General features: G+C 38.4%; 1 protein-coding gene across 1 annotated transcript in view; it reads left to right on the top strand.

Annotated features, from left to right (window-relative positions):
- Positions 1–26,207, top strand: part of LOC121390355 — a 134,992-nt gene extending 108,785 nt beyond the window's left edge. Inside the window, exons 9-15 of the mRNA XM_041522147.1 lie at positions 12,514–12,714; positions 13,987–14,146; positions 14,989–15,160; positions 16,543–16,683; positions 18,826–18,942; positions 19,254–19,347; positions 21,799–26,207. Of these exons, the coding sequence (XP_041378081.1) occupies positions 12,514–12,714; positions 13,987–14,146; positions 14,989–15,160; positions 16,543–16,683; positions 18,826–18,942; positions 19,254–19,347; positions 21,799–23,741 (2,828 nt within the window). The 3' untranslated portion in view covers positions 23,742–26,207. The remainder of the gene's footprint in view (positions 1–12,513; positions 12,715–13,986; positions 14,147–14,988; positions 15,161–16,542; positions 16,684–18,825; positions 18,943–19,253; positions 19,348–21,798) is intronic.
- The last annotated feature ends 1,595 nt before the right edge of the window (positions 26,208–27,802 follow it).

Here is a 27,802-nt window from a genome sequence, read left to right as displayed (position 1 = left end):
CTCACCCACCTTTATTTATTGCACAAGTTTATAGTGCACAAGAATATTATTAAGTGGTATTTTTTTGTAATTCTAGTTTCCCATGATGAAAGAATGGGGTGTAGCTAAATGAGAGAGTGATTACCTATGGTGTGATGGCTCTCTCTCTCTCTCTCTCTCTTTCTCTCTCTCTCTCTCTCTCTCTCTCTCTCTCTCTCTCTCTCTCTCTCTCTCTCTCTCTCTCTCTCTCTTTCTTTCTCTCTCCTTTCTGTCTCTCTGCTTGCTCTCTCTCTCTATCTCCTCTCTCTCTCTCTCTCTTTCTCTCTCTTTCTCTCCTTTCTGTCTATCTGCTCACTCTTGCTCTCTCTCTCTCTCTCTCTCTCTCTCTCTCTCTCTCTCTCTCTCTCTCTCTCTCTCTCTCTTTCTCTCCTTTCTGCCTCTGCTTGCTCTTCAGCTCGCTCTAAGACAAGTTTCTCTTTCTCTCTCCTTTCTTTCTCTCTCCTTTCTGTCTATCTGCTCACTCTTGCTCTATCTCCTCTCTCTCTCTCTCTCTCTCTCTCTGTCTCTCTCTTTTTCTCTCTCTCTCCACACCTCAGACAAACACGCTACCACTCAGCTAGATCCCCATTGAAACCAATTAAGAAAGTAAAGATTCATAAATCTTGTTTTGCTGATGTTAATTTGAAAACCCTAATACCCTTTCCAGACAGGCCGCTTTTCTCTGCAGTTGATTTAAGATGAAGTAGGCCATCTCCTAATAACTGCTTGCTCTCTCTCTCTCTCTCTCTCTCTCTCTCTCTCTCTCTCTCTCTCTCTCTCTCTCTTTCTCTTTCTCTCTCTCTCTGTCTCTCTCTCTTTCTTTCTCTCTCCTTTCTGTCTCTCTGCTTGCTTTCTCTCTCTCTCTCTCTCTCTCTCTTTCTCTCCTTTCTGTCTATCTGCTCACTCTTGCTCTCTCTCTCTCTCTCTCTCTCTCTCTCTCTCTCTCTCTCTTTCTCTCTCTCTCTGTCTCTCTTTCTTTCTCTCTCTTTCTCTCTCTCTCCTTTCTGTCGCTCTGCTTGCTCTCTCTCTCTTTCTCTCTCTTTCTCTCCTTTCTGTCTATCTGCTCACTCTTGTTCTCTCTCTCTCTCTCTCTCTCTCTCTCTCTCTCTCTCTCTCTCTCTCCTTTCTGCCTCTGCTTGCTCTCGCTCTCTCTTTCTCTCTCCTGTCTATCTGCTCACTCTTGCTCTCTCTCTCTCTCTCTCTCTCTCTCTCTCTCTCTCTCTCTCTCTCTCTCTCTCTCTCTCTCCTCTCTCTCTCTCTCTCTCCACACCTCAGACAAACACGCTACCACTCAGCTAGATCCCCATTGAAACCAATTAAGAAAGTAAAGATTCATAAATCTTGTTTTGCTGATGTTAATTTGAAAACCCTAATACCCTTTCCAGACAGGCCGCTTTTCTCTGCAGTTGATTTAAGATGAAGTAGGCCATCTCCTAATAACTAATAACATATAACACTATACCGTGTTAGTCCCACTGAAACCCAATCTTTAAGTATGCTCACTGAAATTGGCAATTTCCAAAGCTTTTGATCTTCTTGAAATCTGTTTGTGTGTTAAAGACAAGATCACATAAGCCTGTCTTCAACAGGAGGAAAGAAAGAAATGTTTTATTTAATGACACACTCAACACATTTTATTTACGGTAAATGGTGTCGGACATATGGTTAAGAACCACACAGATATTGAAAGAGGAAACCCGCTGTCGCCACTTCATGGGCTACTCTTTTTGATTAGGTCAGGTCATAGAGTTTTACATGCACATTCAGAACAAGCTGTTGTAGCGCACACCTTTTGATTAGCAGCAAGGGAGCTTTTATATGCACCATCCCACAGACAGGATAGTACATACCACAGCCTTTGTTACACGAGTTGTGGAGCACTGGCTGGAACGAGAAATAGCCCAATGGGTCCCCTGATGGGGGTCGATCCTAGATCGACCGCGCATCAAGCGGATGCTTTACCATTTTGCTTTTTTATGGAATATTCTTCAAGATGGGTGAAAGCCTCCAAAGTACATGTATTGACATAATATAAAATCAATGATCTCTAATGGTATCTTTAAACAAACAAAAACTAATAAAAAATAATGAATATGACATCATCATGTTTGCTTTTATATCATAACATGTTATGACATTGTTAGATCAAGTCTCTTTGAGAATATATTCCATAAAAAGTCAAAATTGCAGCCGGCACAAAATCACATGCTTTTTGCCCTATGCGATCTTAGCGAAGTCGATATAGCTGACATGGTTATCATCTAGTATGTAGAGTGTGTCATTGTAATTGTTTTTTCAATATTTCTGTCTGGAAAAAATGTTGGTAAAACCTAACTAAATATAATAGTAGGAGAGCAATTTATCGTAGTTAACATTTTGGTTCAGACTTTATTGACTGTTAACCACTCTCCGGGACACAGAGCTGGGCGGTATTCGAATTTCAGGTTCAGCATCAGTATTTTTGGGGTGATTCACCTTGGTATGGGTACCAATCCAGAATATTGAGCTGTTTTTTTGGTATGGCTTTAAATGCATGCCCGAATTAATGCTCAACCTCTAATGTCGTACTTTCCGTTGACACAAAGTGCATGTACGTATGTTTCTGTCTATTCTCACGAAGAACGACGTCCATGCATTCTTTTTGGCCATTTTGCGTTTGTCAGATACAGTGGAACGTCTTAAAACCGGACATTTTTCTTATTCCTTCTTAAAAATCAGTTTCATAATTAACCTCGCTAAAACGGATACCTCTTAAAAGTGGACATTTTACTTGGTCCCTAGCGTCTCCAGTTTAGAGGAGGCTCACTGTATATTGTTAGTGCTTTAGTAAATGGCCAGAAACATTTTTCAACACTGAAAGTTCAGTATTTTGCAATTTGCTCGGTATGGTAAATCAGTATTGACATGATACCGATACCGAACAATATATACGGTATACCGTCCAGCTCTACCTGGACAAATAGTCCAAATAGCTGAGGTAATAACTCTGAATAGCATGCTTGAGCCTTAATTAGACAGACGCAGAGAAAATAAATTATAATGGAATTATTCATATGTAACCTTTATTTCGTAATATCCACTTGCAGTTGGCAGGTGTTAAATAAACACACTTGCTGCACAGATTTATAACTGCGTAGACACAATGTAAGTTATTTATGGGTTGCGTGCAGCCGAGTGTAAATTATTCATCATTTTTCAACTATGAGTATTCCAGCAGACAAGTCAGGCATGCATGAAAATGCAGATATTCCATGTACGGGTTATAGCAAACATAGCTAACTATCATAATTCTGTTTTTATTCTGTATTCATAATATTACAGACCGGCCTTGGTGGCGTCGTGGCAGGCCATAGGTCTACAGGCTGGTAGGTACTGGGTTCGGATCCCAGTCGAGGCATGGGATTTTTAATCCAGATACCGACTCCAAACCCTGAGTGAGTGCTCCGCAAGGCTCAATGGGTAGGTGTAAACCACTTGCACCGACCAGTGATCCATAACTGGTTCAACAAAGGCCATGGTTTGTGCTATCCTGCCTGTGGGAAGCGCAAATAAAAGATCCCTTGCTGCTAATCGGAAGAGTAGCCCATGTAGTGGCGACAGCGGGTTACCTCTCCAAATCTGTGTGGTCCTTAACCATAAGTCTGACATCATATAACCGTAAATAAAATGTGTTGAGTGCGTCGTTAAATAAAACATTTCCTTCATAATATTACAGGGCTTGAAATAGCGGCCTGTGAAAAGCGAAAAGTTGTCAATTTTTTAGATGTAGCCGGTGAAATATAAATTACCTATAATTCCGTGATTATTCTATATTAATAATATTACAGAGCTTGAAATAGCAGCCTATACATGAAAAGCAAAAAGCGGTTCCATTTTTTAGACCTAAAAGGTAAAATATAAATTCACCTGCTAAAATTATGAAAATAAATTGCAGATAATTTTTTCAAGAGACAGATGTACATGTATGTACACCAGTACGGTCATCTCATCTTCTATTTAGCTGCTGAGCTTGTGAATCTGTTATATTTTAATTTTATAATGCTCTAAAACATATACTGATGGAAAGAAATAAAGGATCACACGGGTAGCAACAAGAAATAATGACTGCATCAAAAATCAATTGATATTGTCAGAAGTTGACTGGGAACATATAGGCAGCACCTTCAACACTACAGACATTCAATCCCACATTACAACTTGGTATGAAATACAGACATTACTACATTACATTTGTTTTTTTGTTGTTGTCGAACATGTATTGGGTTATGACGAACAATATTGTGTTTAAGATTGACCTGAGATATATTTGACGCATACATGTACCTCTATTCAGCCGTATACACAACCTGCCTTTTTAATGGATCGCTGTGACTCGTCCCATATTGAATAAATCTTTTGTGAATTTTATAAGCCAGTTATTATTACAGTAAACGTTCTGTTTATTTTCTCTGAATAATACATATTGCATAATGCATATTGCATTCAATTTATGTGATCTATGCCATGATATGTAAAATAATAATAATATTACAACTTAATATTGAATTATTATTTATCACAACACTATATAACATTGATTGATTTATTATGAGTCAAGTCAAGTCAAGTCATATCAATTCAGTTCAATTAATTTATTTCCGTATAATAAAATTATGAATTATATACAGACATGAATAATATCAACATCAAAAAAAGAAAAACAATACATGTTATAATGGTTACAATATCCTAGCACATTTATAATTTATATACTAGTAACAATATTTAGCATTGGCCTGTGGATGTCAAATTCTGGAATATAGTCTCAGAAGAAACCTGCTACATTTTTCCATTAGCAGCATTGGATCTTTTATATTTACGTTCCCAAAGACAGGACAGCACATATCACACCCTTTGATATACTAGTTGATTGAGGATGGATCTCTGTAAGTGAGAGCCCAGTGGACTATAGGGGCCTACATGTATTTCTCCTTCCAGCCAAAAGCTGTGGTATGTTCTATCCTGTCTGTGGGATAATGCATATAAAAGATTCCTTGCTTCTGAGTGAAAAGTGTAGCCCATGTGGTGGCGGTAGTGGATATCCTGTTATTATCTCTGTGTTTCTTAACTGTATGTCTGACATTAAATAACCGTGAATAAAAATGTGTTGGGTGCCTCATTAAATAAAATCTTTCTCTTTCTTTCTTTCCTTCTTTCTTTCTTTTTTTCTTTCCTTCTTCCTTTCTTTCATTTCTTTCCTTCTTTCTTTCTTTCTTTTCTTTCTTTCTTTCTTTTTTCCCAATCTACTAGCTGATCTGTACATTTTCCATGGGTTACAGTCTGTCGTTCTTTCTTTCTTTCTTTTTTTCTTTCCAACCTACATATTTGTACATTTCCAATCATTGTACATTTCGAATCTGTGCAAAGACACGAGCCCATAACCTATAACCTACCGGCCTCATACTTCATGTCATAACCATTTGCCTATCAGTATCAATAACTATATACTGAAGTTGCAAAAGCTTTCAGGTACTCTGGGATGGGAGCCAGTACTGATGTGTGAACCAGTACCCACCGACCTTAAGTCTGATGGCTTAAAGGAGAGGACAACCAAGGCATTTGGCCTGGTAGGCATATTTAACTATATTTAATGTACATTATTGCTTAATTTCAATAAGTACATTTATATATTTAATTAATACAACGATAAAAATGTGCCGGCCATTGTTTATAATGGGCGCAGCCATTTTTGTTCCAAGCTGCAAATACGCCCCCTGGTGACCACGTAGTCACGTGGTTAAAAACGCGTCACGTCAGGAATTGGTGAATGCTGAAGCATAATAACCGTATGAGGATTGCCTGTTTTGAGACTTGGTGCCAACGGTTGGCATCACCGCGGTGTCACCAAATAAACATGCCGGAACGTTGTTCCGCCGTTTTCTGCGAGAACACCAGATCCAGTAAACCTGGGTTAAGCTTACATCGGTTTCCGATACGTGACAAACCATTATTAGCGAAATGGTTGAAAAACATGAAACGAGATTTTTATCACGTTTTATGTTCACTAAACCATGAAGGTCAGTACATTTACAGATCGATGTCTGATTGCAACCGGCATCGGTTGAATCGTGGCTAAGCCATCGGACATGAGGCTGGTAGGTACAGGGTTCGCAGCCCGGTACTGTCTCCCACCTAGAGCAAGTTTTTACGACTCATTGGGCAGGTGTAAGACCACTACACCCTCTTCTCTCTCACTAACCACTAACAATTCTAACCTACTGTCATGGACTGACATCCCAGATAGCTGAGGTGTGTGCCCAGGAAAGTGTGCTTGAACCTTAATTGGATATAAGCATGAAAATAAATTGAAATGAAATGAATTAATGAATGCCTGATAGCACTGACTACCACCCTCATCCCTCCTTAAATTTAAACAGTTGTACAAAAAATATATATATATATATCAAACGTTTTGTTTGGTATAGGTTTCATAGCTTTAGGAAAGTTGTTATATAAAAAAAAAAACTTGCAGCTCAGAAGGAATAACCTGTGTGGTGACAACAGGTTTCTTGTCATATTCTTTAGACCTAGAGTCACAATCACTTCTCGGGGCTTACTCTGTCCATTGCCTTTAATTGTTGAATTTTTATCTTGATGTGGTTCATCATTTAATGTTTTGCCTTTACCATAGTTTGACACCCAATAGCCGGTGTATTTTTCGTGCTGGGGTGTCATTAAACATTCATTCATTCATTGCCAAATTAACCAATTGCTAAAAAAAATTAGTGGCTATAACATACATGTAATTTAATATTTTAGCTAATAAAATGGTCTTTAACTTGGCCTCTTTTTAATAATTTTTGAGGAAATACTCTACATACTATAGTATGTGAAAACTGGACAACACTTGATTCATTCCATTCTGAGCTCTGACTTTACATATGACAGCCATGAATGGAACTGCGCTGGGGTGTCGGTAAACAAATTTCCCTGTTCCTTTCCGTGTCTTTCATACACGGTAACAAGCCTGTTCAACCTGTATGCACAACATGTATTTTCTTTTTACTGGATTGCTCTTCGCTGGGCTGACAGAAAATAAATCTTTTGTGATTTCTTTTTTTATAAGCTGGTTATTATTACCGTAAACCCTCTGTTGATTGTTCTGTAATATTAATGTGTTATTGATGTAGAATAGCATTAACGTGATCCACCTTGTCACAAGTGGGCTTTGGCTTAGAGGAGATTTAGGTCAGAGGGTGGAATATAGTGTGCCTGTAATGTAAAAAATTTCACAGCATTGGATTTCCACTTCATGCAGTGTTACATGCTTCGTATATCAAAAGCTATGGTATGTGCTATCATGTCTGTGTTTATAAGTGTTTGTTAAAAAGTCATTTGTTATCAATAAAGTGAACTCAGGTTTAGGTCAGCTGGTAGAATATAGTATGCCTGTAATATAAAAGTGTTCCCAGTATTGAATTTCCACTTCATGCAGTGTTATATGACTGGTACATCAAAGTCTGTGGTATGTGCTGTCATGTTTATGTAAGTGCTTGTTAAATGGCATTGGCTATCAATAAAGTGAACCCAGGTTTAGGTCAGCGGGTAGAATATAGTAAGCCTGTAATGTAAACATTTTCCCAGTATTGAATTTTCAATTGTCAAGTGTACATGCTTGGTGGAACAAAAGCATTGATATGTACTGCCATGTCTGTGTATAAAGTGCTTGTAAAAGGTCACTGCCGGTCAGTTGTAATACATTTTTTTTTAAGTGAACCCGGTGAAGGGATCTAGCTTGAGTGAGATGCTTGGGTTACAGAGATCGAACCCCCTAAGTGGACCCATTTTCTAATTGTTTTTCCCCTTTCTCAACCAGTGTCATATGACAGGTATATCAAAGGCTGTATTTTACTAGTGAACCCGGTGGTGGAATCTAGCTCAGTCGATAGATCACTTGCTTGAGGTGCTCTGGTCATAGGATCGAATCCCCTAGGTAGATCCATTCTCTCTTTGTTTATTTCCCATCCCAATCAGTACTTCATGACTGGTTTATCAATGGATGCGGTATGTGCATTCCAATCTGTGAGAGAGGAAGGAAATGTTTTATTTAACAACGCACTCAACATATTTTATTTACGGTTATATGGCATCAGACATATGGTTAAGGACCACACAGATATTGAGAGAGGAAACCTGCTGTCGCCACTTCATGGCCTACTCTTTTCGATTAGCAGCAAGGGATCTTTTATATGCACCTCCCACAGACAGTATAGTACCTACCACGGCCTTTGTTACACCAGTTGTGGAACACTGGCTGGGACGAGAAATAGGCCAATGGGCACACCGACAGTGTCTGTGTGAGAGTGAATATAAAAGAATGCTTGATGCTAAAGGTAAAATGTAGTGTGGGTTTCATCTCAAGATTGTGTCACAATTACGAAAATCCCGTGTATACTGGACGTGCTGTTATGACAACAAAGATTAATTATAAAGTGTACCTATTTGGGTTAGGGGTGTGCCACCACCTGTCCCATGACGTGTCATCTTGTCACTGGGGATAGTAGGGGAGCTTATAGCTTAATGGTAGAGCAGTCGCCTGAGTTATGATGGGTCTTATGATTGATTTCCTTGATAGACTCATTTTTCCCATTCCAACCAGTGTCCTACATCAGGTACATGAAAGGTCATGGTATGTACTATCCTGTCTTTGCTACAAATGAGTAGGAGTAGCCTTGGTGGCAATGGGGGATTCCATTTTCACTTTCACTTTCCCAACCAAGTAAATCATATGTTAGACACCAAATTGCTGTGGCCTAAAATGTGCTACGATGTTGTAAAACAAACATTCCTTTCCTTTACATAGATATACCTTTCTTTTTGTTCTTTTTTAAAAAAAAATTGGGGGGGGGGGGGGGGGGGGGGGGGGGGCAGGCAGAGTATAGCTCAGTGATAGAGTGCTTGTCTGGTGTGCGGTGGATCTTAGAATGAACATCTATTTGATGACTTACGGTACTTTCTCCAGTCCTGTAGCGTAGCTACTGTTGCTATGAATGTTTCCAGTCAAGTTGGCACAGTGTGTTTTATAGCCGGGCTACCTGAGGTGCCCTTTTGACTGGCATTAATAATAACACTCACTGTACTGAAAGTTAATTGCATCAGGTCTGTCTGTTCATCCAGCCGTGTACGGGCTTCCATTCATGAATTCATCCCTCCCTCCCTCCCTCCATCCATCCATTCATGAATTCATCCAGCCAGCCATCTCTCCATCCAGCCATGTATATGTTTCCATTCATAAATTCATCCATCCATTTAACCCGCCATTTATTCATCCATCCATCCATCCATCCATCCATCCATCCATTCATTCATTCATTCATTCATTCATTCATTCATCCATCCATCCATTGGTATCCATCCATGTGTTCATTCATCTATCCATTCTGTTTTCTTTCCATGCATCCATCTATACCCTATCTCCTTCTAGTCATCATTCATGCACCCATCCATCAGTTTATATCTCCATCCATCCATCCATTCATCCATCCATCCATCTTCCATATGTCTATTTATCCATCCATCCATCCACCCATCATTCGGCCATCTGTGCATGCATGCATCCATCCCTTTCAATCATCAATCCATCCATCTATCCGTCTATCCATCCAACCATTCGTCCACTCTAATAACCCATCTATCCATCCATCTATCCATCCATCCATCCATCCATCTTCCATATGTCTGTCTATCCATCCATCCATGAATCATTCAGCCATCCATCCATCCTTTCAAGCATCAATCCATCCATCTATTTGTCTATCCATCCAACCATTCATCCACCGTAATAACCCATCCATCCATCCATCCATTCATCCATCCATCCATCCATCCATCCATCCATCCATCCATCCATCCATCCATCCATCCTAAAACATCCATCCATCCATCCATCAATCCACCCTAAAACTCATCCATCCATCCATCCATCCACCCACCCTAAAACATCCATCCATCCATCCATCCATTCATCCATCCATCCATCCATCCATCCACCCTAAAACATCCATCCATCCATCCACCCTAAAACCCATCCATTCATCCATTCATCCATCCATCCATCCATCCATCCATCCATCCATACAGTGAGTCAAAAGTCATATGTTACATGGTATTTCTTCCTGCAAAAGGAGCAGCCTGTGTGGCAGCAGTGCATTTTGCCTCTTAAGCAACAATTCCCTATTTTGTATGTTTTCTGTGTCTGAGTTGATCGCCTCCATATCTGTGCGTATGTAACCATCTGTGAAGATATAAACACAAATTAATTTTGAAAAGACACAGTAAGAACATTTGTCAGTTTATAATTCTTTCCAACATTTCTTCTGTGTGACGTCAATTCTTGTGGGATTCTGCACTTCTGTGATCCTTGAATCCATGAAAACTCTCTCGAAAAGTGATTCCAAATTCACGTATTTGGATCACACATGGTTTGCATATACATGGAAACGCAGACATGGCAGACACATTATTTAAATAATTCATGGATTTATGGATTCACAAAAAATTAGCAAGGAAAATGTAATTATGGAAACGTGACAATGACCACCCAACATAGCCACTGTTTAAACAATGCACTGGGGTGTCGTCCTATCATTCCTTTCTTTCCAAGCATGACAACCAGTTTGTCATGGAAATAATCATTACTGAGGTGAGAAGTAATATAACTTTCAGTTTTAACCATGGAAAGTAAAATAATACAGCTTTTGAAATTCAAATCATCTCGCAACGTCAATTTAGTACAGATAATAACAAAGTAAATATTCCATAATTACACAAATACCAACACAGATCAGTTATGCAACAGCTATTTTGTGGCGACACTAGTGATTTCAATTTTGTGGGCTGATAAAAATACTTTGTAATCACTGACAAAATATATTTGAATATTGGCCTTTGATAGACACTCCCTGGAAATAATTCCTGCAGCTGACAATATCCATTTGTAAAATCCATCAAGCCATCCAACCATGAATGTGTTAATGGTTAAACATATCCATCTATTTGTCAGTTGATCTATTAGACGAGGGGGGGGGGGGGGGGGGGGGGGGGGGGGGGGGGTAGAGAAAGAGAGAGAGAGAGAGTGTGTGTGTGTGTGTGAGTGAGTGAGTGAGTGAGTTTCCGCTAGAGGGTAAAATGGGTATGGCACCATATCGAGATTTTTTTGCATGTTTTAATTTTTTAAGTTGACCTTTTGACAAAATTAATTATGATTTTCTTAACCCTAACCCTAAACCTAACCTATTTTCTTTCTGGGGGAGGCCGTCCATATACACTACACACATTGTAAACATTCAATTCCATAGCGCCATACCCAAAAATTTCTTTCTGGCATAAACACTGAGTGAGAGAGTGAGTGACTGACAGAGTGAGAGACAGAGACAGAGTGACTGAGAGAGAGGGACAGAGAGAGACAGAGGTGGGAGTGAGAGAGTGAATGAGACGGACAGGCAGACAGACAGAGACAGGAACATAGAGACAGAGAATCAAAGACTGAGGAGGTTAAGACCTTGTCATGAAAACAAAAACAAATTGTGGGTAGTAATTAACTGCACCCCCAACTTGGATCATAGGGAACAATTTAAGATTTCACCATACTGAGCAATATTTAAACCTTTTGTTTTACTTTATTAACAAATTCACATGCTAAAGCTGCGTTCTCATGATGCGATTAGTCACATACTAATTTGTCGTGGCAACTCGAATCGTGTGTGTGGGAAGACGTTATGTCATAAGATTTTATGACGTCAAACAAAGCTCGTCAGTTTAAAAATATTTTGCGGGAAATGTAAGTGCCTACAAATTTCTACTGAAATAAAAAAAACATGAATGTAGACAATTTACTGATGGCATGTAACAAAACAATTATTGACCACATCTCGATAGCAATAGGTTTTATTAACCCGTGAAATCCAGACATTTTGACATGTTTATAAGCAAGTGAAAGTCGTTCCGATTTAGGTGTTCTCACGGTATGATTCCATCACATGCGACAAATCGATACGACTAATCGCATCATGAGAATGCTCCTTAAAGGGCATGTGGATTTTTACAGTTACATGTGTTAATTAACCTTGAACTAATCCTAAGGGAGTGATAGGGAGCCGGAATGATAGCTCTCCTTAAACAGTGAGGTGAGAGTGAGAGAGAGAGAGAGAGAGAGAGAGAGAGAGAGAGAGAGAGACAGAGAGAGAGATACAGAGAGAGAGATAAAGAGAGAAAGAAAGAGCAAAGGAGGGAAGAAGAGAGAGAAAGAGATAGCGAGAAAGATACAGAGAGAGAGATAGCGAGTGAGAGAGACACAGAGATTGAGAGAGATAGAGAAGAGAGAGAGACAGAGAGTGAGACAGAGAGTGAAACAGAGAGATAGAGAGATGGCGATCAAGGAGGCTGTTGTATGTCTGTATTAAAAAGAAGAGGTATGATGAGCTCCTGACAGATTTCCCTGTGTTTACTGTTTACCAGGTGATCAGCTAGTGAACCACATCTCAAACTGCCAGCTCATCACCAACAAACTCGGCCTCCTCAACAGTCTGCAGGAGTACGAACGAGTCACCCTCTCAACCAAAGGGAGACTACCCCGGCTAAAGATGGCAGAATTTGTGCCAGAAACCTACCGCTTGGATAGCACGACCGACAGGGAAGCTTTTCTTCAGGTTTATCAAGGTAACCGTTGTAACCCCAAAACTGTGTGTTTGCTTCTTTGTCTATTTATTTAATTATTTTGTTGAAATATGAATGTTATATATCTCAGCTTATTGACTGACTGACTCCAGGCTACAGATTTTCAAAACTGTGTGTTTGCTTCTTTGTCTATTTATTTAATTATTTCGTTGAAATATGAATGTTATATATCTCAGCTTATTGACTGACTGACTCCAGGCTACAGATTTTCAAAACTGTGTGTTTGCTTCTTTGTCTATTTATTTAATTATTTCGTTGAAATATGAATGTTATATATCTCAGCTTATTGACTGACTGACTCCAGGCTACAGATTTTCAAAACTGTGTGTTTGCTTCTTTGTCTATTTATTTAATTATTTCGGTGAAATATGAATGTTATATATCTCAGCTTATTGACTGAATGACTCCAGGCTACAGATTTTCAAATCTATCTTAGTGCTAGGATATCATAACAGGGCTCGAATTTAACAACAGCCATGTGGCATATTGCTGCAGTGCCCTAGTCATATTCCCTAATGCCCTGAACATTATTTTGCATGTTATTAATTGGCTATCATACTCAAGCCTGATATCAGTCTTAAGTGAAAATGGCCTTGCGCTGTAATTTGTCAAATTCGAGGCCTGTCATAAAACCATCATAAGCTATGATATCACAACAGCACATGCCATAGCCAATGACGGTTTTATGATATTGTAGCGCTAAGATAGTTTAGAAAATTGGGGCCTGGGTGTGTGATAGTTACACCCGCACTTTACGAGATATATCAGTGAATATCTACACAGTTTAGGGATAAATCAAAGAAAGGAAATGCATTTAGTTTTATCATATACTATTAAAGATCAAGTTTGACCCTTATGATTAACCCATTTTTGACAGAGTTATGCCCCTTGAACTTAGGATATCCAAATGTTTTGTTTTCCTAACAATTTTTTACCTAGTGCCTCAATATGTTGAGCTGAAATCTGATGTATAGCTTAATCATGTACTGTTACAGGTCCTGGGGCCTAATTCACAAAGCTCTCTTAGACTGTGTTAGACAACAAAGCATCCTCTTTGCAAGTCTTTTTATATTGCACTGCGAGATCGCAAAATTGTGAGAGATTAGTGAATTAGGCCACAGACTTCCATGGCCACTTACCCATTTTTTACAGAGTTATAGCCCTTGAACTTGGGGGATACGAAAATTTATTGGGCCCGGTAAGGGACATGTATTGCTTTACCAGTACCCTCAGAATGCTTGGGGTTCTTTCCAGATGATGAAACATGGATCTGTAAGCCGACAGGGATGAATCAAGGAAAGGGAATCTACCTCCTCCGTACTCGCGACGAGATCGAGAAACTTCTGTCCGAGAGAGAAGCAAAGAAAGAGCAGTGTAAACCGTCACGCCCCCTCATGTCCCGCATTGTTCAGAGGTAATTTCAGTGTGTTATGGAGGTAAGGATTGCTACAAGACCATGTGTATCTGATTGACGTCACCACTATGATGACCTAGATGTTAAAGTCAAACTGTTAAATGAAATGAACACTATTAAAACTAATTGTTCTATGACACATAAGTAAAGATCGCTATAATTAAGCACGTGTATATCTGATTGACTTCACAGTTATTACCTAGATGCCAAAGCAACACTGTCCAATGAAATTAACACTACCAAAATTTATTGTTCTAAGTAAAGACCGCTGCAAGCCTCTGTATATCTTACTGATTTCACAGTGATGACCTAGACGCTAAAGTCAAAATGTTAAATGGAATTAACACTACCAAAACTAATTGTTCTATGACACATAAGTAAAGATCGCTGCAAGCCTCTGTATATTTCACTGACTTCACAGTGATGACCTGGACGCTAAAGTCAAAGTGTCCAATGAAATTGACACTATTAAAACTGATTGTTCTATGACACATGAGTAAAGATCGCTGCAAGCCTCTGTATATCTCACTGACTAAACTCTATTGAAATTAACACTACCAAAACTGATTGTTCTATGATGTATAAATAAATATTGTTATAAGCCCCTGGGTATCTAATTAACTTCAGAGTGATAACCTAGACGCCAAAGCCACACTGTCCAATGAAATTAACACTACCAAATTTGATTGTTCTGTGATGCATTTAGTTAACTCTGCATGCACATACCATAAATAGGTTTTAATGGAAAATAAGGTTTAAATATTTTTTGAACTTGTTTTTATTTCTTAAGCATTTTTTTTTTTTAAAGGAATGTTTAATTCTTTATGATGTAAATTTTACAGATACATCCACAATCCTCTGTTGCTTGACGAGCGTAAGTTTGACATCCGCGCGTACATGCTGATCGCCAACACGACGCCCTATCTCGTGCTTTACCACAAGGGATACGTCCGTCTGTCCTGTTTTAAATACAACAGAGAGGATACCGATCTCACAACTCATCTGACCAATCAGGTAATGCGGTCGTTAGCCGTTCAGCCAATGAGATGATGCTTTGATTAATCCATGATGGTCCTTAGGGGTGGGACGTAACCCAGTGGTAAAGTGCTCGCCTGATGAGCGTTCCATCTGGAATCGATCCTTGACTGGTATATCAAATTCTTGCTACTAATGGAAAAATGTAGCAGGTTTCCTTTCTAAGACTGTTATGTCAAAATTATCAAATGTTTGATATCCAATAGCCTACGATTAATAAACTAATGTGCTCTAGTGGTCCACAACTGGTTCATCAAAGGCCGTGGTATGTGCTGTTCTGTCTGTGGGAAAGTGCATATAAAAGACCCCTTGCTGCTTATCGGAAAGAGTAGCCTATGTGGCAGAAGTGGGTTTCCTCTAAAGAAATATGTCAGAATGACCATATGTTTGACGTCCAATAGCCGATGATAAGATAAAAATCAATGTGCTCTAGAGGAGTTGTTAAATAAAACAAACTTTATAGTGGAGTTGTTAAATAAAAAAACACTAGTGCTTAAATAAAACAAACTTTACTAGTGGTGTTGTTAAATAAAACAAACTTTACTAGTGGTGTCGTTAAATAAAACAAACTTTACTAGTGGTGTCGTTAAATAAAACAAACTTTACTAGTGGTGTCGTTAAATAAAACAAACTTTAATTTTTGGTGGTACTTAACCTTATGTCTGATTGTGATATTATATACAGAGCTTGGCGTATAAAAAAAACTAACAGGAGTGATTAATTGCTTGTTTAACTTGGATGATTGTGGCCTGTTTAATGTATTACTATGTCAATATCAGGGGTGGGAATTCTCCTTGGATCAGCTATTTTCCTCTCATGGAACATTGAATTTCCTCACATTTTAATCGTCCTTTCCTCCAAAATGTGTCAGATGGCACAGATTTTAACCTAGGATTTCAAGAATTTCCAGGACCTCTCTAGATTTCCTCTTTTTTACAGTTCACCAATTCCCACCCCTGCAATATAATAAATATACAGATACCGATACTCAAAACAAAAAAAAAGTATTAAATTTTATGATTTAATTTTACTAGTTAAAAATGCATTATTTGTCGGGAACGTGTTACAATGGCAGCCGACTGGGCACCGTTTGTTTAAGATTAGTAATGTTTGTGTTATTTCAGTACATATAGGTGCACCACGACTGGTATATGAAAGGCTGTGGTATGTACTACCCTGTGTGGGATGGTGCATATAAAAGATCCCTTGCTGCTAATCGAAAACAGTAGCCCATGAAGTAGCGACAGCGGGTTTCCTCTCTCAATATCTGTGTGGTCCTTAACCACACGTCCGACGCCATATAACCATAAATAAAATGTGTTGAGGGCGTCATTAAATAAAACATTTTTTTCTTGTTCCAGTACATACAGAAGCGAGCGCCGCAGTACTCGGAGGTGAAGGAGGACACGGCGTGGAGCATGGACAAGTTCAACAAGTACATCAATGAGAGGGTCGCCTCCGACAAGACCGTCGAGAAAGACTGGGTCTACAACTCGCTCACAGTGAGTACTAGCTGCCGTGTTGTCGGAATTAGAAAGACTAGGTCTAGGCCTACAACTCGCTCAACGTGAGTAGTGCCATGTTGTCGGAATTAGAAAGACTAGGTCTACAACTCGCTCACCGTGAGTTGTGCTGTATTCTCGGAATTAGAAAGACTGGGTCTACAACTCGCTCACCGTGAGTAGTGCCGTGTTGTCGGAATTAGAAAGACTAGGTCTACAACTCGCTCACTGTGAATAGTGCCGTGTTGTCGGAATTAGAAACTGTGAATAGACTAGATAGAAAGACTACAACTCGCTCACCACAGTGATAGAAAGACTAGGTGTACAACTCGCTCACTGTGAATAGTGTCGGAATTAGAAAGACTAGGTCTACAACTCGCTCACTGTGAATAGTACAGTGCTAGGTCTACAACTCGCTCACTGTGAATAGTGTCACAGTAGATAGAAAGACTAGGTCTACAACTCGCTCTCTGTGAATAGTGTCACAGTAGATAGAAAGACTAGGTCTACAACTCGCTCTCTGTGAATAGTGTCACAGTAGATAGAAAGACTAGGTCTACAACTCGCTCACTGTGAATAGTGTCACAGTAGATAGAAAGACTAGGTCTACAACTCGCTCTCTGTGAATAGTGTCACAGTAGATAGAAAGACAGGGTCTACAACTCGCTCACTGTGAATAGTGTCACAGTAGATAGAAAGACAGGGTCTACAACTCGCTCACTGTGAATAGTGTCACAGTAGATAGAAAGACTAGGTCTACAACTCGCTCTCTGTGAATAGTGTCACAGTAGATAGAAAGACAGGGTCTACAACTCGCTCTCTGTGAATAGTGTCACAGTAGATAGAAAGACTAGGTCTACAACTCGCTCTCTGTGAATAGTGTCACAGTAGATAGAAAGACTAGGTCTACAACTCGCTCACTGTGAATAGTGTCACAGTAGATAGAAAGACAGGGTCTACAACTCGCTCACTGTGAGTAGTGTAGTGTCACAGTAGATAGAAAGACTGGGTCTGCAACTCGTTCACCGTGAGTACTGTCACACTATCCTGTTGTTAGACTTAGATAGAAAGACTGTGTTTACAACTGGCTGATCGTGAGTACTGACTGTCACAGTAGATAGAAAGACTGGGTCTACAACTCACTCATGTTGTCCGAATTAGAAAGACGGGGTCTACAACTTGTTCAATGTGAGTAGTGCCGTGTTATCAGAATTAGAAAGATTCGGTCTACAACTCACTGTGAGTAGTGTCCTGTTGTCAGAATTAGAAAGACAGGGTCTACAACTTGCTCACTGTGAGTAGTGTTTTAGAAGATAGAAAGACTGGGTCTACAACGAGCTCACCATGAGTACTGTCACAGTATCATATAGTATAAACTATCCTGTTGTCAGAATTAGAAAGACTACAGCTGGAAAGACTAGTAGTGTCAGAATATCCTGTTGTCAAATTAAAAAGATTGGGTCTACAACTTGCTCACCCTGAGTATTGTCAGAGTATCCTGTTGTTAAAGTATCCTATTGTTAAACTATCCTGTTGTCAGAATTTGAAAGACTGTGTCTATAACTTGCTCATCATGAGCAATATCAGAGTATCCTGTTGTTGAAGTATTCTATTGTCAGAATTAGAAAGACTGGGTCTAAAACATCCTCATGGTAAGTATTGTCATGGTACTGTTGTTAAGGTATCCTGTTAGAGTATCCTGGGGGGTTTTCCCCAAAATATCCTGATCTCTTATTTTTGTGTTTTTTAAAAACAAAAACAAACAAATACAGTACAAATGTCATATTTTTGTTATTCCCAGAAGGAAAAGTTTTGATTAACGATGCACTCAACACATTTTATTTATGATTATATGGTGTCGGACATATGGTTAAGGACCACAGTTATTTTGAAAGAGGAAACCCACTGTCGCCACTTCATGGGCTACTCTTTTCAATTAGCAACAAGGGATCTTTTGTATGCACCATCCTGCAGACAGGATAGTACATACTACAGCCTTTGTTACACCAGTTGTGGAGCATTGGCTGTAATGAGAAATAGCCTGAATCGATCCTAGATTGATCGTGCATCAGGTGAGCGCAGTATTTCAAGAATCAAACACAATCAATAATGTCATATTTTCTTTTCCATTTTTGTTTTCAGAAACAAATGCAGCGCATAATGTTGCACTGTTTTAACAGCGTCAAGCACAAACTACACTGCAAAGTGGGATACTTCGACTTGTACGGCTTGGATTTCATGATTGACCAAAGCATGAAGGTAGGAGCAGAAACATTAGGCATCACTTTCATTATTCAGGCCTGTAGGAAAACGCACTTTAAAAAAAATATAAATGGCTTGTTAAAAGTAAGTTGAAAAACACAAATACATGCTCGAAGAAACGTTCTGCTCAAATTTGTGTTGACTTATCATAAAAATAACTAAGAAACATTAATTAATAAATAAATATGTCTTGATATTTTTGGGGATATTGTAAACATTCTGTGATGTTCATCCTAAGAGGAATGAAAAAAGAAACGAAGAAAATTGTTTGAATGTTTCATGAACTTGAAAACGTTTTTTCTCGACAGGTTTGGTTGATCGAAGTCAACATTAATCCGTGCTTGGCGACAAACTGCGAAGCTTTGAAGGAGGTTATACCCGACATGGTGGAAGAAACACTGCGTAAGTAAACTTGGGCGGGGGGAGGGGGGGGGGGGGGACAAAAAAAATCACAAACATTTAACACAAAAAGATACTTTTCTTCTGTTTTTTTCATAACATCACACACATATCGAGATGTTGATTTAAGTATCGTGTGTTATTTCTTTTACGTTCATCGGGTATGAAAAAAAAATCATCCGCAAACTGTGCAAGTCGGTGAAGCCTTCCCACACATAAGTTCGCAGATAATATTTTCTGTTCATAGCCAGATGAACGTAAAAGAAGTAACAGACGATCCTCATGATTAAATTTAGGGGCGTGGTAAAGCGTTTCCTTGATGCGTGGTCGGTTTGGGATCGATCCTTGTAGGTGGGCCCATTGGGCTATATCTCGTTCCAGCCAGTGCACCACAACTGGTATATCAAAGGCTGTGGTATGTGCTATCCTGTCTGTAGGATGGTGCATATAAAAGATCCCTTGATATTAATGGGAAAATGTAGCGGGTTTCCTCTCTACAACTATATTTCAAAATTAACATCCAATAGCCGATGATTAATAAATCAGTGTGCTCTAGTGGTGTCCTGGCCACATGCCTCAACTATCTGGGCTGTCTGTCCAGAACAGAGGATTAGTTGTTAGTTGTTAGCGAAAAAAAAGAGAGTGTAGTGGTCTTACACCTACCCACTGAGTTGTTAAATCTCGCTCTGGGTGCGAGCCGGTACCGGTCTGTGAACACAATACTTACCAGCCTTATGTCTGACGGCTTAACTACAACACCATCGAGGCCAGTAACTGTGGTATTACACCTACCCACTGAGTCGTTAAAACTTGCTCTGGGTGGGAGCCAGTACTGGGCTGTGAATCCTGTACCTTCCAGCCTTATGTCCGATGACTTAACTACGAGGCCGGTAAATGTGGTATTAATAGTGTGGTTCCTCCCTGTGATGCAGGAATAATAACATCATAGTGGCAAATACAGCATACAACCAATGTCTGTTGAAGGTTTTTCATTTAATTTTGAAAGCGTTGCTCTCTCTCTCTCTCTCTCTCTCTCTCTCTCTCTCTCTCTCTCTCTCTCTCTCTCTCTCTCTCTCTCTCTCTCTCTCTCTCTCTCTCTCTCTCTCTCTCTGACACCATACACACACCCCTAGCCCAGTGGTAAAGTGCCCTCCTGATGTGCGGTCGGTCTAGGATCGATTCCTGTCAGTAGGCCCACTGGGCTATTTCTTGTTCCAGCCAGTGCTTTATGACTGGTATATCAGAGGCTGTGGTATGTGCTATACTATCTGGGATGGTGCATATAAAAGATCTCTTTCTACCAATGGAAATTTGTAGCTGGTTTCTTCTGTACACTTAAGACTGTACAGCCGATGATTATTACAAAATGTAAATCAATGAGCTCTAGTGGTGTCGTTAAACAATCCAAACTTTACATTGAAACACATACCGTATTTGACCGGAAATAAGCCCAGGGGGCCAAGACAACTCATTGTGAGCTTAGCATGGGGTGGGCTTATTCCCAGACAAGGAGCCAGTTTTGTTGAGAAAAAAATAAAATAATAATAATTAAAATAAATAATAATTAAATTAACTAATAATAATTAAATTAACTAGGAAGAAAACAAAAAACGTTCAGTAGCACATCTATTGATTAGTGTTATTGTTAGTAATAAATAATAATTGTTTATTAATTAAATTGTTTGTTTTTTTACTAGTATCTAATAATCAGAAACACACCTTCTATGTTAAAATTACTTAAGTGCTGTTTATTTACATCCAAAATTTAATACCCAGAAGACTTAAAATAACAGCAATTAACAACAAACTCAATAGCGTATACACACGTTTCTGACACAGGCAGCCAGCTAACACTAAAAAGAATTGTCAATCTAGGTCATTGTTCTTAGCCAATCAGAATAAGGTATTTGCCTAATTAGCATTAACTGCGGACCCAGTTTGGTGGTAAAAATAGACATTGGTTTTAATTCAGACTTGGGCTTGTGTACTTCAAAGAAATACTGCATGCATGAAATTGAATACAATGTTACACACTGTTACTGTTAGACCCTAAATCTCACTGGTGGTAAAATATTGTGTTACATTTGTGTTTAATTATCTGCAGGAGGTATGACCTTTTAAATGAACTTTGAGCAAACTTACAATTTTGTGTTATTTATAAGGTGACGAAGTTGGGGGTGGGCTTATTTACGAATGAGGGCCTAATTTCTGTAATGCTATCAAAACAGAAGGGGGCTTATTCAAAGACATGGGCTAATTTCCGGTCAAATACGGTACATACACCCACACACAAACATACACACACTTTCTTAAAATTCTATATCATATTTGTATATGAATGTTTAACTAAAACAAATTGCAGAAATTATGCAAAAGGTAAATAATGCTTTGATGCATAGATCTGTTCCAATGTGTACTTTACACAAAAACTGAAACCTTTAATTCATCTTTCAGATATAGCAATCGAATGTTTTGAGAAGAGTCGCAAATGCCAGGTTCTGATGCCGCTGAATTCACTAAAAACATTTACAATCCTGTACTGTGGTTCGAACCCGTCCGCCGTCGCACCTCGTCACACAAGAAGCGTGTCACCGGAGAGAGCGAGACCCATACAGCAAGGGAGATCACCCGTTCGTGTTGTTCCGAGAGGCGCCACCTCCTCGACTCAAATTGCAACAGGCTCCCCGTACCAGGTGAAACAGGTGGACATATTCATGTCTGCAAACTCACAGAAGAAACCCACCAGCGTGCCCGTGGTCAACACCATCCAGGGTTCCGCTTCTGACAGTCGACTTCCCAGTGTTGGCAATATCACTGTGAGCGCAAGAACCACCGGAACAAGCGCCAGACCCGTTGGAACTTCCAGCTCTGCTCCAAACAAAAATTCTTCGACTGTAGCAAAATCTCAAAATGGTAACATCGGCTCGATGACTTTGCCTGCTCCTGGTCGCAAATCTGAAATAGTTACATCCAGTACAGTTGCATCATCTCGGAAAAATGAGGGTGTTACGTCAAATTCGGTTACAGCTGCGAAGAAGAATGAAGGTGTGACATCAAATTCGGTTACAGCTGCCAAAAACACGGAAGTTGGTAAATCAAATTCTGTTACATCTGCCAGAAACATTGAAGTTGGTAAATCAAATTCGGTTACATCTGCCAGAAACACTGAGGTTGGTAAATCAAATTCGGTTACATCTGCCAGAAACACAGAAGTTGGTAAATCAAATTCGGTTACATCTGCCAAAAACACTGACGTTGGTAAATCAGATTCGGTTACATCTGCCAAAAACACTGAAGTTGGTAAATCAGATTCGGTTACATCTGCCAAAAATACTGAAGCTAGTAAATCAGATTTGGTTACATCTGCCAAAAATACTGAAGTTGGTAAATCAGATTCTGTTACACCTGCCAAAAACACTGAAGTTGGTAAATCAAATTCTGTTACAACTGCCAAAAACACTGAAGTTGGTAAATCAGATTTGGTTACATCTGCCAAAAACACTCAAGGTGTTACGTCAAATAATGGTGTGTCTGCTAGAAAATCGGAAGCCTCGACGACTAACGCTGATTTGTCGGCCCGAAAATCTGATAGTTTTACATCTGCTAATGGAAACAAAAAACTTGGTGCAAGAAATAAATCTGACAAACTAAGTACTAATCAGAATAACTTAAGCAATCAAACAAAAAGTGCCAAACTAGTTTGTAAGGATGATTCGACTCGAAAAGGTGTCGATAATGGTAGTGGTAAGTCTGAAAATAAATCTACTCCAAAAAGTGTTGAAACTGTTAAAAAATCTGTATCTGCAACAAACTTTAAGGAAAGATCGCAGCGTGATTGCACTGAAAACAGTGTTGAAAACAGTGATGAATCTTCACCCGATTCCCCTTCACAAACTGTCAAAAACAAGGTGGATTCCACTTCAAATATTGTCAAAAACAGTGAGGACAAATCGCCACAAGATTCGACTCGGAAAATTGTTGACAACAGTAAGAAATCTCTACGTGAATCAGCTCCCAAAAATGTCAAAAATAATACAATCTCTCCAAACAACTCTGTTCCTAAAAAGGTAGAAAGTGAAGAAAAGTCGCAACACGACTTGACTGCAAAAATTGGCGACAAGTTGCAACAAAGCCAGAAGGAAAAGAACGGCAATTCATCCGAGGTTGAAACTGAGCAAGAGACCGAGGACGTCGAAGATGAAATTAATTTGGTTGCAGAAGAAGAAAACAAAAATAATTTTTTGCAGAAAAACAAAATGATGACAGCTTCTAGTGCAAGGGACAGTATATACACACTGACTCAGACTGACACTCTGCTAAGCTTGAACCCAAATAGTGACGTTAAACTAAAAATGACTCATGTAAAAAAGAAATCTCGCGAATCATCAGGAAATTGAATCTAGATAACTAAAAATGACTCATATGAAAAAGAAGACTCTTGAATCATCAGAAAATTGAAGCTAGATAACTCAAAATGACTCACGTAAAAAAGAAATCTCGCGAATCATCAGAAAATTGAATCTAAATAACTAAAAATGACTCGTGAAAAAGAAGACTTGAATCATCAGAAAATTGAAGCTAGATAACTCAAAATGACTCATGTGAAAAAGACAACTCTTGAATCAACAGGAAATTGAAACTAAATAACTCAAAATTACTCATGTGAAAAAAAAACCTCTTGAATCATCAGAAAATTGAAACTAAATAACTCAAAATGACTCATGTGAAAAAGAAAACTCTTGAATCATCAGGAAATTGAATCTAGATAACTCAAAATGACTCATGTGAAAAAAAAACCTCTTGAATCATCAGGAAATTTAATCTAGATAACTCAGAATAACTTATGTGAAAAAAACACCCTCTTGAATCATCAGAAAATTGAAACTAGAAAACAAAAGAGAACAAAAAAGATGTTTAAAAATTCAGGGCTCATACTTTTGAATCTTATTTTAGCGCTATGATATTGCAAAACCATCGCAGGATATGATGTCACTATATGGTGTGTGTAGTCTGTGATGGTTTTAAGATATCGTAGCGCTAAGATAGCTTCGAAAAAAATCTGTCCCCAGAGGTCGTCAAAAGTTTGATATTCGAGATGGGAATGTTCTGTAATTTTTAAAATCAAATTTATGTGCTAATGGATAAAAATTGTTTAACTTAACATTTTCAGAAAACTTAGTGCTCCAAATTGATTTTGTTCAATGGACTTAAGTTAAACATAATCCCGAGGGCACAGTATTTCATGTTATATAACATCAGAATAATGCAAACGACCTAAATCAGTCAGTAGTGAATCGGTATTCATTTCGGAGATTAAAAAGTCACAGACTTATGCAAGGCTCAAACTGTCAGCTGTCACGCCGACGGTTTCGTTGTAATTTCCCTCAACTCCCAAACAATGACGGGTGCGCTCAGATTAACAACTAATGGGTTATGCAATGAGAATCGAGTTGCTCAGGCTAGCAACTGGACAGTCGTCATAGAAGTCGTGAGAGCAGAAAGTTGGGACAACTTTGTCGTGACAGTTGGTAGTGTGAACCTAGCTAGCATTGGGTATCACCAGGACTTCTTTCATGAGTGTATTTTAAAATACACATATTCTATACTGTTGTAGACTGATTTTTGGACACTTGATGCATAGCAAATCAGTCGACTAGTCGACTTGAAACTTGCTGGTTACATGAATATATTCAGTAGGATTTTAAAATATTGTTCCCTCAGGCCATGACAAACAGGGATACTGGGTGCGGGGGCACAGGCTCTTCCCCACCCCCGACCCCGACCCCAACTTGAGGATGATTTGTTTTTGTCCTACTCTTTATATAAATATACAAATCTGGCTTTTGACCCCCTGACTAGAGATTGTGTGCCCCCCCCCCCCCCCCCCCCCCCCCTCGACTTGAGGATGAAAATAGGTTTTTGTTGTTTGGTCCTACTCTTTATGTAAATAAAGATACAAATCTGGCTACAGATTGTGCCCACCCCACCCCAACTTGAGTAGGGCTAGCTGTAGATTAGCAAAACAATTCGCCAAATTAGCTTTAAATATGTAAAACCACTGTTATTTTTCAACAGAATACCAATTATTACATGAAACATCTTCGCCAAATCAAAATAAAATTTGAATTTGGCGAGTGGCAGAGCTAGTCCTGCAACTTGAGGATGAAATTAAAAAAAAAAAATTGGTCCTACTCTTTAGATAAATAAAGATACAAATCTGGCTTTAATTGCGACTCCCTGACTAGCAGACTAGAGATCGTGCGTTCTTGACTTGAGATTGTACTCCCCCCACCCCCACCCCCACCCCCACCACCATCACTTCAAATATTATTCCTATGAGACAGCTCCTGCATCTAAAACATGAAATTATTTTCGATTTTCTGACAACTGTCGAACATACTATTGTCACCGAATACACTTTTTGTTTTTAACTTCAGTTCTGTTCTTTAGTTTATAGACGATACAGCATGCTACCTATTAGGTTGGATCTCTCAGTGTGCCAAATGTTTGTCATATATTGTTATTTTGTTTATATATATTTTTTTAAAGTCGTAATACTGGCATACATGTACATTTATTGCACAATTAGTGGGCTGAAGTTACAAAGTGTGTTTGTATCTTACACACTGTTATCTACATGTTACACACTGTTATCTACATGTGTTTACACACTGTTATCTACATGTATTTACACTGTTATCTACATGTATTTACACACTGTTATCTACATGTTACACACTGTTATCTACATGTGTTTACACACTGTTATCTACATGTATTTACACTGTTATCTACATGTATTTACACTGTTATCTACATGTATTTACATACTGTTATCTACATGTATTTACACTGTTATCTACATGTATTTACACACTGTTATCTACATGTATTTACACTGTTATCTACATGTATTTACACACTGTTATCTACATGTATTTACACTGTTATCTACATGTATTTACACACTGTTATCTACATGTATTTACACTGTTATCTACATGTATTCACACACTGTTATCTACATGTATTTACACTGTTATCTACATGTATTTACACTGTTATCTACATGTATTTACACACTGTTATCTACATGTATTTACACTGTTATCTACATGTATTTACATTGTTATCTACATGTATTTACACACTGTTATCTACATGTATTTACACACTGTTATCTACATGTATTTACACACTGTTATCTACATGTATTTACACACTGTTATCTACATGTATTCACACACTGTTATCTACATGTATTTACACTGTTATCTACATGTATTTACACTGTTATCTACATGTATTTACAATGCTTAAACACTTGCATTTAAGAAAAACAGGCTTCGTAAATTCAGTCCAGTATGCAGGGCTAGCTCTGAAACTCGTCAAATTCGCAAATTGCAAATTTTCAGAATAATTGGAGAATTTTATTTTATTTTGGTGGAAAAAAATTGTGTCATATTTAATATTTTGGTGGAAAATAGCTATAGATTTTGCATTTTTAAGATGATTTGGCAAAATTTTCTGATCAGTCAGAGCTAGCCCTGAACTATATGTTTCCGCAAACTAAATATTGTCGGTTTTAAATTCTTATGTTTTAAATTAAGAATGTAAATATAATGCTAGAGTCAGACTGTCAATTGTCATGACGAAGTTGGCCAACTCGATGGTTGCATTGTAATTTCCGACTGACGATGAGTGCACTCATATTAACAACTAATGGGTTATACGACGAGAATTGAGTTGTAAGAGCACTCATAATAGCAACTGGACACTCGTAGAAGTCGTGAGATTGGGGAGTTGGCCAACTTTGTGCTGGCAGTTGGTAGTTTGAGTCTAGCATTAGTCTGATACACTAAATCTAGCAATCTGTAACTGACAACTTGCCCTTTTAGTTGGAAAAAAACACATTTAATTTTCTTTTTAACTTTTTTTTTTAGGATATGTAAGAGATAAATATTAGATACTATTTATCTTAAAATTTATTTTAAATATATTCAACTCGCTTTCACATGTTAGATGTCATTCACCAAAGTCGCCAATTACAAAAAATAATACAAATGGATTTTCGGTTTTTCAAAAAAATATGATGAACGATTTTTATCTTGATTTTTAGTAGTCTAACTTAACACACTTTCAACCAATTTTTTGTGACTGCTCCACCTCACAGTGCAAATAATGTTTTAAAAACAAATTATAGCATCTAAAGAATAACTATCTGTCAGATATTCTCATATTGTATTCTCTATCAAAATGGAAGCATTCAAATGAGCTGAAACATAGTTTGAAACACACATAGTCTTTATAACACAGGTTTATATATTGTGACGCTATCACTATATAACTTACTAGATATGGCTTTTAATGATTTAATCTTGCTTTCTTCACCTTTTGATTAAACAATGTGCTGGGGTGTCACTAAACATTCCTTTCTTTCTTTTTTTACACTTTCATA

This window comes from Gigantopelta aegis, chromosome 15 (genome assembly GCF_016097555.1).
Source record: "Gigantopelta aegis isolate Gae_Host chromosome 15, Gae_host_genome, whole genome shotgun sequence".
NCBI lineage: Eukaryota > Metazoa > Mollusca > Gastropoda > Neomphalida > Peltospiridae > Gigantopelta > Gigantopelta aegis.
Note: the sequence above shows the minus strand (reverse complement) of the source record. Positions and strands in the feature narration are given on the sequence as shown.